The sequence below is a fragment of the Zingiber officinale genome, chromosome 4B, assembly GCF_018446385.1.
Source record: "Zingiber officinale cultivar Zhangliang chromosome 4B, Zo_v1.1, whole genome shotgun sequence".
Taxonomy (NCBI): domain Eukaryota; kingdom Viridiplantae; phylum Streptophyta; class Magnoliopsida; order Zingiberales; family Zingiberaceae; genus Zingiber; species Zingiber officinale.
The window spans coordinates 39,361,569-39,378,544 of NC_055993.1; the positions used below are offsets into that span (position 1 = coordinate 39,361,569).

General features: G+C 35.3%; 1 protein-coding gene across 1 annotated transcript; it reads right to left on the reverse strand.

Moving 5' to 3' along the window:
* Positions 1-642: 642 nt before the first annotated feature.
* LOC121974973 (choline-phosphate cytidylyltransferase 2-like) lies at positions 643-13,551 on the reverse strand. Its single transcript, XM_042526283.1, has 8 exons — positions 13,161-13,551; positions 4,439-4,552; positions 4,123-4,218; positions 3,553-3,595; positions 3,329-3,484; positions 3,111-3,179; positions 1,981-2,091; positions 643-962 (listed from the first exon to the last, which is right to left on the reverse strand). The coding sequence occupies exons 1-8, from the start codon at positions 13,451-13,453 to the stop codon at positions 873-875; spliced, it is 972 nt and encodes a 323-aa protein (XP_042382217.1). The 5' UTR covers positions 13,454-13,551; the 3' UTR covers positions 643-872.
* Positions 13,552-16,976: the final 3,425 nt, after the last annotated feature.

The following is a 16,976-nucleotide window of genomic DNA, read 5'->3' on the forward strand; positions in this document are numbered from 1 at the left end:
ATGCATCCTAGAATAAAAATAAATAAAAAAAATCAAAGTTTTCTACCTCATACCATGAGGCATTGGCATGGATTTAATTAGATTAGGTTTTAAGAATAATTTGTGTTGATTCAAAATTATCTGACTTTGATTAAAATCAGTCTAACGTGATTAAATTCATATTATCCGAAAGATCAAAATCAAGCCATCGTCCTTCTAATAATAAAAAAAAAAATCCGATACTTAAAAATTTTAATACCATGAGACATTGACTAAATTCATTTCATCACCACCACCGATACCGACAAAGGACTCCCTTCGATTGTGGCCAACACAGACCTTGCCATTAGTTTATGTTGGAAGGTTGAGTTCACCAGTCAGAAACCAATGACATCCACAACTTGAGAGCAATTTTTTCATATATATTTTCAACTAATCTTCAAATGATCTTTTCCATAGGTCTCATTTTATCCTGGAAGATATAAAATATCTATAGCATCTTCTTTTACTCTCTAGCTATTTGATGGCCAATTATAAGTTGATCCTATAATTTATCTCCCTTCATATAATTTAAGGGACATACTCTGAGATATATTTAGGGTGAACATAATTAATTATCTTTTGCTACCATCTATCACATAGTTATCACCATGGAAATAATGATTGTAACAGTCCAGCACCAGGCCGAAGTTCAATTAAAATAATTACACGTATAAGATATTTGCTGATAAGGGTAATTTGAATAAAGAAAAGGCCATCCTACTGCTTAGCAGTAAGAGCAAACACAACAGAAAATAGAATGGAAAGGATAAGAACAATTCTCTCCAAATTTAGTAAGGGGAATACACATAATGTTAGAATGGCGAAGAGCATCGAGTTAACTGGTAAACATCTCACAAGAGCTCTGGGTCTTGGAGGTCGGCACTGGACTTGCTATGCTGCCTCTTGAGTCCCTCCTGAATCCGGTCTTTGATGGCAATTTCCTGTCATACAAACAGCCTGAGCAGAATAGACGACACGTTGATTGCAATGTAGGAAAGTTAATCTCCTCTGTTGTACAATAATCTGAGCTCCAACAAATTTCCTCTATTGAACAGCAATTGAGATTATCCACTCTTTTACAACTTACACTGGCGAGAAAGAGTTCATCCACCAATTTCAAAACAACGTGGCCAAAAATACACAAATCAGGTGGTCAAAACTTCATCCAAAGGGAGGAACAAGGTTATTATTGGTAGAGTGGGAGGAAGAGACTTGCGAATTCTCTTAAATTAGAAATGAGTTTGCCCAACTCACTCTAGTTCTTATATAGACTAGTCTGCACCTATTTGATTGTCTCTTAGGATACACCAATCCAAGTTTATCTTTGATCATTGGATTGTTTGACAACCTAAATTGCACAAATTCAAGCACTAGCTCATCAACCCATGTCACACATACTGTGGCAATAGATTAAATACATGCCTAAATGTGCCTTGAAGCGAGGCAAAGTACACCAACAAGGCATTCCACTGCACCATATCACATTGGATTGTACCCTACCACATCACTCGGTCGCATGCACACGTGTCAGTAGCCCACTTGGTGAACATGAGGCACTTTGTTAGTGCACCCCACTCATACGCTTTGCATATTACCTAAGCCCATCCTGTGCTTTTGCAATATGTGCAAAGCGGATCATGCCTCCATAGAGGCCATTAAGTCCATTGACAAAATACCCCACCTCCCGCCCGTAATTTACCCGCATGTATATTGCTATGGAACCGGTGATATTGGACCGCTTTGGGTGAGCGATATCACATTAAGTCCATTGACATAACTTTATGCAAGTGCCTAATGTTCAAATATATCAATCAATCTTTTTTTTTTTTCAAAATCTTGATGTATGACAAAAGTTCCAATTCAAAAGAGCTCTCTTTTTTGTTCTTTCTGTTTAGAAAACTTTTCTGGTAAACAAGTCTATTTTGAAAAATTCCAACATGAGATGGGTAGTGAGCTTACCATAATGTGGCAGCCCTCCTCAAATTTCTCAAGGAATCCTGCAATCCATCTGTCTGCATTCTCCACCCAGTCATTGGGTTGGACTCCTGCTGACTTTGCTACCGTGTGCAACTGCAGAAAAATAGTTGTCAAAAGCTGAAACATAAAGAGCTGGAGATTCAACTAGCTGGCATGAATTTAAAAGAAAATGAGAAGGAAATTAACTGAAAAGGACCAAGCATTACATGAATGCTGCTAAAATTTTAACTAACGAATTTTGGTACTGCTCATAAAGGGTGGCTATTGTGACTACTGATTCTCACATCAGGTTCTTATGACGTAGACCTATCATTGCTAAAGCATTCGACTGTTCAACAAACTACAGTAGTTATTGGGAGTTATTTCAAAGAAAAAAAATTCTGTAAGCAGCGCTGCTATTTCAATAGTGTCAAATAAGATTATTTTCACAGATTACAAATCGTATGTTAAATTCTCAACTTAATCAATTATTTCAGAAAATTCGTAATAATGAAAGTTGAACTGCTCAAAGGAAGGTACAAAGCTTTAAAAAGTACACATGTAACATATGCATGTATGATTATTATCCTATGATCGGATGACTTCACCGAGATAGTCAGTGACATTCAGTTGCAATTGGATATTATTATATGCTTCAAACATGATACAGTAGAATAATGTAGAAAAGTCACGTGTTTGATGTTTCTAAGCTATTTTCTGGATATTCACCTACCTGAGTCATAAGATAATTCTAACGTACACTTTTTTGTCAGATACTCAAGATAATATCCTCATTCGCACAAGAATCAAAGGCCTATTAGAAGTAAAGTCTTGATATTCCATAGTCGTAACACACTAGATAGCCTAGCAGTTGCAACATCCATGCTACCTTTTCACTAAGTCAAGATTTTGAATCTATGAAGATAAACCACTCTGATTGATACATGCATCAGTATGTGTGCTAGTTGCCGGCACTTGTGACTTTAACATTTGCCTTGTTAAGAAAAACTGCTGCCACGATTTATGCGACAAGGTAATTGAGTGAAACAAAACATGCATCAGAATTTCATAATGAAAACAAGAGAACAAAATCTAATGAACCGTATATAATAAAAAAAAAAAAACACTCGCACCTTTTCTTGATGTTCCTTGACTTTTTCCCGCAGTTTAGTTATTCCCATGTTCACTCTCAGTTGCTTCTCCTGGAACATTCAAATGTGAAGTCTAAATGTCTCAATGAGATGGGTCGAATCACTCAATAAATGAAAATAAGATGTTGTTACCATCAAGATGATGATTCTCAACTTCTAGGCTTTTAGCTAAATTATGGAAAATAAAGACAAATAACTACCTTCACATAACTCACTCCAAGATCCTTCCTTGTATACCCACGGGCTAAATTACGCATCACATATTCATTGTAATCTTTCAAAATCCTCATTATTAAATCTGATGTGGAAATGCCATCTGTTCGCTTTGTTTCTTTAAACTTCCCAATAGCTTTGACCTACATTTAGACAATTAATCCTCCATTCATTAAAATACCATTCTAACAGTGATAGAAAAGGAACTAACAAACTCATAGACATCTTTGCCAGCTCCACTTGCATCTGCATATCTGCAAAGAATCATGTTAATGACAATAAGTTGGAGCAGTGAAAAAGCATCACAAAATTAAATTATGGACAGGATACACATGCCATATCAGGAAAATAGGAAAATATGAAAACTAGCTGAGACTTATTATTCTCAGATGTACGTTGTAGACAATGAATGTGGCTGCTTATCAATTTGATTAAATTTGTTCAGTTGTGAGGTAATGGATTGGATACTGGCAATTTCTTTCTCACGTTACATCATCAAATATCCAGGTTTATATATTTTATTGAGTGTGCAACAAGAGTTTGGCAACCAAAAAGACTTTGACAAATAGGAAATAAATCAAAACATTATGTGCCAATTCTAGCTACAAAATTGGAAAATCATTATCTTTACCACTACAGTGAAATTTCAAGTTATCCAACAATCACATGTATCATTCATTGAATAAATATAAGCTCAATACTGAAAAATAGAGCCATGCAGAATGAAAATCTGGCTATTCATACAATTTTCTCTGAATACTCTCTGGTTAATCAAACTTACGGAAGGGAGTCGTGAGCTACAAAGTCTATGTTGTGCTTGTCTATGAATTCTTGGTTAAGGACCCATGGAGCATCTGGTATCACTTCGTCTACCCACCTAAATACAAAAGCAAAATATTAGAATGAAGTCTTATCCAACCATCCCAGCAATTGTACGACAATTAAGATCTATTTTCATTAAGGGCTATATCTTGAAAGAGAAAGGAAACAACATTTTAAAACTTCACTCAAGATTAAACACTTTTGGTGTGACAAGCATCAGACTAAGCCTCAACAGAAATGAAAATTGAGGAAAAATCAGGGAGAGAAACACATACTTGCAGTGACGGAGTGATTCATAACGCTCAGCTTCAGTCATGACAGTTTTTCCTTTGTATTTAAGAGTAATTTCATCATTGCAGCATCCAACTAGTAAATAGGTGTTTGGAAATCTAAAAGGAAAGCAAAATCTTTTAAAACAGGGTGTAAATAACTACAAAATTTATCAATAAATAAAAGTACATCATGTCATAAAAGAAAAAAAATAAATGTGCAGGAAACTGTTTCCAAATATTTGAAGGAAAACAGATAGAAGACGTACCAAAAATATGGTTAGGAGGTATCACATATAAACATAATTAGTGAAATTCATAATAAAGAATATATAAGTCGTCTCAGAAAGCAACCTGTTTATTAGAATGATCCACCAATACTGACATTGGCAACATTGGAAGTATTGAAGGGACATTTTATTGATACAGCTAAAAAGTTATTTTTGGATGCTAAAATCAGAACCAAAAATTCCATACCCATTAATCTATTAATAAAAAAAGGGCAGTCAGGTGCACGAAGCTCCCTACATGCGGGATCCCGGGGAAGGATCCATTGTACGTAGCCTACCTTGCTTTTTGCAAGAAGTTGTTTCCAAGATTCAAACCCATTACTCTATGAATCTAACTCATATAATTAAAGTTAAAGACTTAGGTTAGTGAAACATTTACTCATACAGAAAATTTTCTATCAAGAAATTAATTGTGAATTTCTCACTATTCTAGTAAATTATGATGATAAGTCAAGCTTTTGATGAGAAAAAGGACTCAAGTCATTAAAGTAAAAAAAATATCATTTATTAGGAAATCCTCATATTATGTTAACTATAGTTCAACATAAAAATAGTATAGCTTTGTCTTCTAATATGCAGTAATGGTAAATAAGGAAAAATTTTGTAATGAAGTACATCATTAGAAGGTAACCAGTAGGGTTCCTTTTAAATGAATATGAACTAAATATGAATTCTCATGGATCCAATTTTTTCTTTTTTTATATCTAAAATTACTTTCTGAAATTTAAGAGCACTTGACTAGCATCTTCTATGCTTTTCAGCTTTCTCAATTTTTTTTTTGAAATTTGTGTCTTTCGGAGTGGTTTCAAATTTTGGAGCATAAATGGAATTCTGCTGAGAGAAACCTGAGAGTGCTTGCCACATGTGGAAGGTGAATTTCCAATTATTGTTCAACTGTTACTTGAAATATGGGGAGCTATATTTGAAATCCATATAAATTCACCCTCATAAGTTACAAGCTGTCTGTTGCCTTTACTTCTTTGTCACTCTGAGAAATTACATAGTTCCAGGGTTTGAAATGCCGTTTCGTGCCGCCCGGCACGGACGGTTTTTACCGTTCCGTCGGGCGGCCGAAACTGGCACGGGAGGCGTCCCCGTCTCGGCGGCGTCGGAGGAGACGCAGGATGCCTTCTGCAGCGCCGAAGGCGTCGTGCACGACGGCTTCTGCGGCGCTGGAAGCGTCCGGCAGGTCGCCGGGCGCTTCCAGCATCGCCGGACGCCCCTCTCGGGATCACCCGTGATCATCGCGGCGCGATCTCGCGTACTGCCACTATTTTTTTTTCTGTTTATAATAATTATTTATTTTATTTATTTAATTAAAAAAATTTCCAAGGAGGATGTGTGATATTTCGAAGAGGCTTTTATAAACCCTAATTAAATTATCCTAATAAAATATATAAAAAATATATTTAAAATTAAAATAAATTAAATAAATTTTATTAATTAATAATCTAAAAAAATAATATTTTAAATTTCATTTAAAAAATTTTAAAAATATATAATAATTCTTATTTATATTCTAATAATTTTTTATTATTTTAAATGAAATTAAAAAAAATTAAAAAAAAACTAAATTTTTTTAAAAAAATTCTAATAAATTATATTTATATTCTGATAATTTTTTTTTTTTAAATTTTTTTACTTGATATTTTTTACTATTTAAAATATATATTATTTAATTAATAATTAATTAAATGAATAAATAGTTAATTTATATAATTATTATTAATATAAAGTAATATCTTGTATTAATTTATATTATTATTATTATTATTATAGATGCTTCCATTTTAATTTGAATTATTAATATATCAATTCTATTTAAACAAAATTATTTTTAATTATTTTTCTAACAATATTAAATTATTCAATAATTGAGAACTTATAATAAATCAATATACAACTTATTTTTATATACACAATAAACATATTTATCTTATAATTACTATAGATAAATAAAAAATACCGAAATTGTATCGGCACAGTATGATACGATAACGAAACCGTATCATTCCGGTCTAAGACCGAAACCTCGGCACGGGTCGAAATTTTAAACCTTGCATAGTTCACAATATGTTTGAAGCAACTTAATTGATACATAATTCTCCAGATATAAATTACCCATTATTTTACTTTATTCTCACAATAACTAGAGTTTTTTTGCCTGTAGGAATTAACAAAACTGAAAAATTCTCATGAATAAAATCATTTGTATCTCAGAACTTTTTTAACAATGTAGACTGCATATGCCATATACAATCATTGTATGGCAGCTTATATGGCTCAAGCCAAGGCTTGTTAGACCATGATAGGAAAACATCAAACTTTAGATTCTTCATCATAAAAAGCAACTAACTAGTAAAAAAACAGAGGAATAGAAATATAAAAAGAGGGAAAAAGTTTTGTTCTTGGCATCCATATATAAGAACCTGTTTGTGTTATCATTTGTTAAACTTAATCCAGTATCAGGTAATTGAGATTATAATTTAAGTTTGATGGTTCATTGAAATGAGATGGATAATAATTCTCATAAGAAGAGAATGAAAGACAAACCAATGGCCTTCATCCAATTGGTAAAATTGGCCAGAAAGTAGAATCAGTCCTATGGTCAAGATTTGTAGACAATAAATATCTATATTGTTCAAATGACATGAGATCTAAAAGTTCATATAATACTTCAGGATCACAGAAGAAAGAGTTGTTTCGTGTTTCAACCATAAGATCATAGTATAAAAACATCTCAATTATTAGATTATTATTTAGAGATTTAGAGTCCAGAGATAGTAGCAACAAGAATAGTAGCACAAACCAAAATGTGATACCCCAATATACATGATAAATTATAATCTTATACATTCATAACTTGACGGTCAGGAAATCCCAAGTGCTCAATAAAATGAAATAAAATTTCAGCTTTTTCTTGCAATGCAACTTGCTCTACTATTTTGTGACTAGAAATAATCATAGTTATTATAGGCGCTCGCCTGGTTGTGCCTTGCACCTAGGCACAACAAAGTGAGTTTCTTTTGACTGTGCACCTTAAGCATGTGCATTGTGAGAGAAGAAAGAAATCGATTTTGAGGAAATTGATGAAGATTCAGCTATATAAATCTGAAAGTGATGATGATAATGATATGATTGAGGAAGATGATGAAGATTTTGATGATTGAGATGTTTGATTTTTTTTTTTTAATTTGAATTATGTACATAATGTATTTATTTGCTATTGAATTTTATATTTATATTATTGTTTAATATTTTATGGACTATAGTTTTGTTAGTAAGATATATTGGTAGAACTTCCCTATATATGTTTGAATTGTAAAATTTATACTAGAACGCCTTACTTCACTAAGGCGTGCGTCTCACCTTGCATCGTGCACCTTAGGTCCCATAGCACCTATGCACTTTTGGACGCCTTACGCCTTAAATAACTATGGAAATAATAAATATTCGATGTTACTAAATTATAGCATTTTTTTGTCACTGAATATTATTGTTCTGTTAAGTTGTTATATATCATAAGATAACAAATAAAATGTTTTAGTAGATTGTAACCTTTATTATTCATCTAAACAGGATATAGTTGCTATAGGAGATTTGATCAATTATGACTGCTATCTCAGCTCCTCTTCGGATTTATCTACTTGACCTAAACTAGAATTTATATCGCTTTCCTAATATGGTTCAAATTGCTACTCTTAGCAAAATTCATCAATATCTTGTTGTATTAGATTTGCTTTGAACTCATATTTCTTTTCTGATTCAATCTATTATTAGTGGAGTCATAATACAATCCAACAATAGAGATGCCTTTTAAATGTGAACTAATGGTAGGTATATGTACTTTCTGAGATTATAATACCTCATGTGGTTCATTGAATGGTGCAGTTTTAATGAGAAATATTCAAATTCATATCATTTATGACGTAATAATTAAGCCAAAGTTAGTGAGATTTGTTGCACACATCAAATCCATTCTCAAAAAGATTTACTTTGTGCTAACTACCTTAGAACAACCGCTTGTTGTTCCCAAATGATCTGCTCTTTAACTAATTTAATTGGAAGTATAGAAATTTTGCATCCTATCTCATGGGAAATAAGAGATAACCAGAAAGAGGATGATCAATTCCAGGGGACCAACCTCCAATAACCAAAAGGCTTTTATTTAGTAATGAATTACCCCATTGTTTTTATTGATTGATTTCTTGCAATTTATTTATGGCATCCAAGATGCACCTTGTCTAATAACTATCTCTTTATTCTAAATAAAATAAAGTAATTTCTTATTATAATTAAATAAATTATTCTAGAGATAATAAAGGACAATATTTATAAGTTGAAGGAGTAACATGAATAATTCTCTTTTGAGGCCATATCCTTCCATTGTCCTTTAAAGCAATCACATCCTCCTTCATTCTTTTTTATTCTTTTCTTTTTCTTTTGATGGCTTGCATAAAATGTGGACCAATTGAAGCCTCCTAATAAAGTTATTATAGACAAGTAACCTAGTATGATTCATCCTAGAGTCCAAATGGATATGCCTAAAATAGCTTTGTCAAGGTATATTGTGTCTAGTCTTCATTATGAGGTTATAAGCATGTCAATACTTTCTTTTGTAAAAGCGACTTTTGCATTGAGTCTTCCTTTGCTTTGCCTTGCCCTGAGTCTTCAATGAGCTATGATAAAAGAATATTCTACACCATGCTTGCATTGAGTAGTATTTAATGTATTGAGATGTCTTGTGGTATATTTTCTTTGAGTAAAAGTGAGTTCAACAGTGTTTCTCTGAGGAACTTAGTTGGAGTTATTGATGGGAACAAGGTGCCCATTTTTGATGGTCTCTAGCAATTTATACTCATCGCCAAACTTGTGGGCATAGAGGAAGATATTGCATTTAATGCACTCGTTGAAGGGGATATGTGGCTGCACTAGACAAGGTATTGTTCCTTAGTTCTCTTGAATGATGGAAGTAGCGATTGTTGTAAATGATAGAGGCTCATAAAAAGGCTGCAATGCAGTGACCTAAAATATATGTTTAGATCCTCAATCACCTTTATAGATATATTATTGTTGTTTGTTCTTTTGCTGGATCTGTTCCACTAGTATTTTCTTTTATTGCACTTTAAACTTATTTTTATTATCATAACTCATCTAAAGCAATAGATTCCTCACAATTTTGTTATTCTTCATTTTTTATTTAAAGATCTTTTCTTATTGCAGTCATGTAAAGCATAATGCAACTTTTATAGTGTGAGGATGGTACATCCTAGCCTTTTTATATCATGATGAAGCCCAGTATAAGTGTTCAACAATTCTTGCTTTGACCAACCACAAATTTGGCTAAGGAGTTGGAGAAAGCGATTATGGTATTCTGTTATTGTTGTGATTGTCGAATTTTGGAGAACTTCTTATTTGCATTCTCATACTCTTGGAGGATGAAATGGCTGAGAAGACCATCTACAAACTCCTCCAATGATGTAGACCCATGGAATAACTCAAATAATTAACACCATTAGAGTGCCTCCCCTTCTAGATGCAAAGAAGCTACATCCATTGGATCCATATGGCATGCCATGTAGCAGAAAAAATCTTGTAACTTTAGCAACTCATTCAGTAGCATCTCTACTTTTCTACTAAGGGAATTCTTCGTGTGTTTAATAGGATCTCCAATTTCTAGCTATATGAAATCTTGTTGCCGACATGTTAAATTGACTAAACATATTTTTTTTATAATAATATATTTTTTCTTCTAATAGAAATAAACAAATAAGGATATTTTAAAGGAAGCTTTATCAAATAAAATTGAAATAATGCGGGTAGATTAAGGCCTGAACTATTCATGACTCTAATGCTATCAATAGATAGGATAATGATAATGATTACATTAGGGATTGTAACAATGATGGTGGTAGAGGGATTATAATGTAATGATAATTGGTGGCTGTGAAGAACTGGGCTCTGATACAAAGTTGATAGGACCCAGTAGAAAATAGAGAAAAGGGAAAAAAGGATGATCACTTCAATGAGATCGACCCCCAATAATCAAAAAGCTTTTAATTCATAATTAATTAACTCATTGTTTTGATGATTGATTTCTTGCCAAAGAATATATGTTTTTGTATATGCATCTAATTCCTAGGATACAAATTGGATGATTCAAATGGAGGAGCACGTTAGGCGTTCTTTCTAATTGTAAGGTACCTCTAAAGTTTATTGGAAAGTTTTGCAAAATGACGATTAGACTTGCTATGTTATATGAAATTAAATGTTGGGCTATAAAGGGAGCACAAAAGCAAAAGACGAGAATCGTAGACATGAGAATGTTAATGTGCATATGCGGACATACGAGGATGGGCAAAATAAGAAACAAGAATATTAAAGAGAAAGTCAGAGTTACACTTATTGACATAAAATTTCAAGAGACAATTTTAAGATTGTACTGACATATACTTAGATGTCTAATAAATACTCTAATTAGACAATGTGAAGTCATAACAAATATGCACATTAATAGAGGAAGAGGGAGACCAAAGAAGATTTGCTTAGCAATGATAAACAAAATAAAATTCATTCAAATAGAAATGATGATATAGTAGAGGATTGAGTCTAATGGCATAGGAGGATCCATATGAAAAAAAGAAGCCCAAGCCAGACAGGGAAAACCCCTATACGAGTACCAAGGAATACATGAGTAACACTCCAAACACACCCAAAAACATTCCCAAATACCCAAAAGAGAAAGCACTATACATTTAGTTGTGCGTAACAAAATCAAGGAAAGCACTCGCCTGATTAAACCGGTCAAATAGGTGGGGGCTAGGGTTTCTCCATGTTCCCAACCTACACCGGAACACTCACCCCACCTAATAGATTTAATGATAAGGAACCTCCAAGAGGAGTTAACCAGACTAGAGTAGGTTTGGAATATGGCAAGGGAGGGTTAACTGTTCTTAGAAGCGAGCGCTTTCCTTGATTTTATTATGTAGGACCGAATGTATAGTCCTTCCTTTTTTGGGTGTTTAGGGGTGTTTTTGGCCAACTAGGAACTCCAATTGAATGGATTATAGACTGGATCCTTGCCTCCCAATTGAATTGATAGAAGTTGACTTGAGTGAGCTATCTTACAAAAGAAGTACCCTTGTCGCCCCGATGGAATGCATTGAAGAAAGAAATCCGCTCTTATCCCTTTTCTTTTATTTAATCTTTTGGCAAGCCTGTCTTATTCTTTTATATGAGTAAATGCTACTCTAATTCCTTTAGGAAAAAGTGTTGTATCTCACCCAACTCCTACAAAACCCACCCTCGAGGGAGAAAAGGAAGTTATCAACACCAATTGAACATTATGGACCTTATGCTTCACCAATCTTTATATGCCACAAGGAATCGATCAATCGAATCCGTTGCAAGCCCATTTTTTGAGCCCTTAGGGTTCATTCTCTTCTTTTCTTTTGTGCATTTCCCTGCCATGTTCCCAACCTGCTTCTAGTTCGGGGTAACGCTTCTTGGAGGTTCCTCGATCATTAGGCCTATCAGGTGAGGCAAGGGTTCTGGCATAGGTTGGGAACATGGCCCGAGACCCCACCTAATAAATTAGGTTGATTGGGCAAGCTCTTTCCTTGATTTTGTTACACACGATCAAGTGTATAACACTTTCTTTTTGGGGTATTTGAGTATATATTTTTGGGTGGTTTTGGGGTGCTACCCATGTGTACCTTGGCACTCATATAGGGGCTATCCTTGACCAGCTCGGGCTTCTTTTTTTCATTCGTACATTTCCCTACCATGTTCCCAACCTACTCTAGTCCTAGGTAACTCCTCTTAGAGATTCCCCAATCATTAGGTCTATTAGGCGGATGTGCCTTGTCAATAATTAAAAAGACCAATTCCAATAATAATCTCCTATAATAAATTAAATAAAGTAATGTACTTATTCTGATTGATTGATTTATTCTAGAGATTATAAATTATAGTAATTATAAGTTGAATTGGTAATTTGAATAATTCTCTTTTAGGACCATATAAGAATTTTCCTCATTTTCAATCCAAGTGCAATTCTTAGTGAGGGCTTCAACCTACGTCAAATGGCGTTTTTACACTTTCAGTATTCTAATTGAATGAATTATTCTAGAGATAAAAAAGAACAGTAATTGTAATAACAATTCTCTGGGACAGTATTCTATCTTTAATCCGAGTACAATTCTTTCAGTTCTTTTCTAACTATATCAACATCAATTCACGGTGTGATTGACTTGTATTATTTTTTTTCCTTCTAGTATTTGATGAATATAGAAACTAATTAAGTCCTAAGAATCTAAGAATTATCCCCAATAAAGATCAATCACATTAACTGGACCATAACTCCACAAGAAGCGACAGGAACATAACAGGATATAATCAATCAATTAGCCTAGATAATGAACTGCACGGGATCTCACATTTTCTTTGCCTGTTCGAGGGCTCGAGCGTGGCCGAAGTGGAACAAGTCGTAGATCCCGTCAGCGTAGATGCGGACAGGCCGCTCCAACGAACAAACACACTCCTCCGTAGACGAGCTCTCCGCGACCGCGGTAGGGTGGGCCAAGCAAGAGAGGGTCTCGTACCACGTCGTGGGCGTGGCGGGGGCTTCCAACTCCAAGTTCGACGCCAATGAGCATGTGTCGACATTACCGAAGGGCGGTTGCGCCATAGGATCGCTCGCCGGAGGCACCTTCCCTAGCGTGCGGCGCATCGGCGGACGGTGCTGCGATTCTGGAGGGAAATGACGAGAGGCGGAGGAACGAAGAAACAACAAAATTGGTTTATTTCGTTTTAAAGAGACGGAGCGATAATAAAATCATAGACGAACCAAGAAAAGGGGAGGGGCATCTTTTAACTGGCCGATATAAATTTTTATATATATATATATAAAAGGTTTTAACTAATTTTTTTTAATCCCTGTCATGTGACATGTCTCATATATATATGCAATAAATTCTTTCTCCTCTAATTACATACAACATGCATAGCCATCAGTGTGTTATCCTTTAAAAATTAGTATCACGTAGTACTGAGGTTAGTGTTGATCTTTGATATTGATTTTTATAAAGTAGCACCACTTGATGCCTACTGTTGAATTAATTAGCACCACCTTGATTCAGATTTCTTTAAACTAGCACTAAGGTCATGCTGGTTTATAGAAATCAGTATCACAAATTTGCATCAATGCTGGTTTGTAGCTTGGTGTATCACTTAGTGTTAATTTCTATAAATCAATATGAAGGTAACGCTAGTTTATAAAAAGCAACACCAAGGTGACGCTGATTCTACAAACTAGCACCAGTGTAGAGCTAGTTTGTAGAAAGTGATATCAAGATGGTGCTCATTTCTACAAACCATCACCGGTGTAGAGTTGGTTTGTAGCATTGGTGCTAATTCGTAGAAATCATCACCAACTTAAAAACCAACATCATCTTATATGCAAGAGAGAAAAAAAAGTTATTTTGTATGCAGATGAAAGAGAAATTAAAATTTTAAATTTTGACTGTATTTGTAACCTTAGTGCGGGTTTGTAGAAATTAGCACCAAGGTGCTGCTAATTTCTACAAACTAGTAACACCTTGGTGCTGGTTTCTACAAACTATCACCAAAGCTAAGGGGTGCTAGTTTGTAGCCTTGGTGCTGAATTGACATTAGTTCATAAATTAGCACCAAGACCTGCACCCTTGGTATTGGTCTTTAAAGACCAACACCCTTCAGTAAGGTAGTGTTGATTTTTAAAGATCAGCATAACAACGATGGTGGTGTCTGGTGCATGTAATTAAAGGAGAGAAAATTTGTTGCATGCAAATGAGATTTGAGAAGGATTAAAAAAATTTGGTCAAAGCCACGTCAAATGGCCACATCGGATGTCGCACACCATCGCTCACATAAGGGTGTATAGAATATATACTTTGTCTCGTGACCTATAAATCAAGATTAAAAATGTTATCACCCCCATATATTGCCACAGTTAGTGCTTGCATTGATGATTACTTCAATGGATCTTATCTTAGAGTTAATTTTCAACGAGGTACAAAATATCTTGTTCGATGTCTAATCTTTTTCATGTAAAGGACTATGTTAAGATAAAATATTATCTATAATTTATCTATCTGTATTTAGTCAAGATGTAACGATACTAAGCCGCTGGGCTACTTCAAAAGATTAAAAAAAATTCATTATTGACTGATCCATTTGAACATGTTGGATTGAGAGAGAGACAAGGGTAAATATCGTTAACAAAGTTATTTCAAAAACTTAAGTTATTTAAATGCAACGAGAACATTATCTTGAAGAATTATAATAAAAATATAGTACTTTTAATCCTTTAAAATATGCAAGTAGATTTTTTTTAAAAAAAATCTGGTATTATTTCATCATGATTTTATGTTTATCATTTGAATGCGCAGTGAAAAATTTGAATCAAACTCGATGTCACATGCATAACATAGTTGATTTTACTTAGTTCACCATCTACCAAGGCGACTACGCCCGAGACTTAGTCCTAAATACCACCACCACTATCCTTCTCTTTCTCGAATATTTTCTAGAGGCGAAGAAGCTTCTTATAACCTATGCACAGCAAATAAAAGCAATACAAAGATACAAAATACATATAAAAGTGAAAACAACTTTACAAGTGAAATATTTGCTTTTGATGCTTTCTCGTTGCTTTGGATTACCTCTTGATGGTAGAAAATGCAACAACACTTTGTCTCCAAACCCTTAATAACGGCTAGTTCAAATCATCTCAAAAACCACCTTTATATGGTTGTTGTTTGGCCTAATTACTTGCCCCCGGGGCTAAGGTGTAGCGAAAGGGTGCAAAGTTTGTTAGGACCTTTGTGTTCGCTAGAGGGGGGTGAATAGCGTTTCGTCGCGCTTGTCGGTTGTTTCGTCTTGATAATGTGCAGCAGAAATAAACACAAGACACACACAACGCTAACACTACGGATTTACTTGGTATCCACCTCAAGAAGAGGTGACTAATCCAAATATCCACACGACATGCTCACTCCACTAATGAAAACCTCCTTCTCGGTCGCAGCCGGAGGCGGAGAAACCTCGTACAGTACTCACACACAAACACAAATACGAACACAAGAAGAAGAAACAAAAATACAATGTAATACACCATTCTTCTTGCTTACTTGTGCTTGTCGTCGCCTCTTGAACCTTGGAGAAACTCCCCAAGTGCCTTCAAGAACTGGTGTGAGTAGATCGGAGAAAGCTCATGAAGAATGGCTGAAAATCGCAGAAAACAGATCGCAAAAATCTGCGAAGAAAACGCTCCGCCCAAGCTTTAAACATCGCTCCCAATCGATCCAAATCATCCCCAATCGATTGCCACGTCAGCACCACTCCATCGCAGCCGTCCATCACCTGCATCCTATGCAACGGTCACTTCCCAATCGATCAACCGATCGATTGGGACTACCTGAATCGATCACCCGATCGATTCAGCTCCATTCTGTGTTCTCGCGTTTGCGCGAGAACTCCTGCTGCCCAATCGATCGACCGATCGATTGGGACTACCTGAATCGATCACCCGATCGATTCAGCTCCATTCTGTGTTCTCGCGTTTGCGCGAGAACTCCTGCTGCCCAATCGATCGACCGATCGATTGGCAGCTCCCAATCGATCGCTCGATCGATTAGGAAAGCTTCTGTGCTCACGATTTCACATCCCAATTGATCGATCGATCGATTGAGCCTTCCCACAATTGCAACACACTCCAATCGATCGACTGATCGATTGGACCCTCATTCAATCGATCGTCCGATTGATTGACCAGCCTGAACTTAACCCAAACTCAAGTTCAAAGCCTCCAACCCAACTCCCGGTCAACCGTGACCTGTTGGGTCTCTATGCCTAGTATTTGGCCACACCCGACCAACCTCGAACTAACCTTCTAGCCTCCTCCATCAGTCTTGTGTCCCTCAGATATCTCCCATCCTTCACGCCTTGCCTTCAGGAGTTTCCTTCGGCCTCATCCTAGTTGTCTAATTCTCCTTGCAAGTCACACTAGGACTTACCTTGCTAAGACCACATGTTTGGACTTACACCCTTTGCCAAGATCACACTTGTACTTTCCAATTGTCTGGCTCCTCACCAGGACTTTCTCCTTTGTCAAGATCACACTTAGACTTTCCAACCGCCTGGCTCCTCACCAGGACTTTCTCCTTTGCCAAGATCACACTTGGACTTTCCAATTGCTTGGCTCATCACCAGGA

What these genes read in the sequence shown, in the direction of transcription:
- LOC121974973 (XM_042526283.1), bottom strand. Translation starts at nt 13,453, where the DNA reads ATGCGCCGCACGCTAGGGAAGGTGCCTCCGGCGAGCGATCCTATGGCG. An exon ending in TTGGAGTGAGTTATGTGAAG is followed by an intron (nt 3,180 to 3,328) that starts GTAGTTATTTGT and finishes TGAATGTTCCAG; the next exon opens with GAGAAGCAACTGAGAGTGAA. An exon ending in TCAAGGAACATCAAGAAAAG is followed by an intron (nt 2,092 to 3,110) that starts GTGCGAGTGTTT and finishes ATTTTTCTGCAG; the next exon opens with TTGCACACGGTAGCAAAGTC.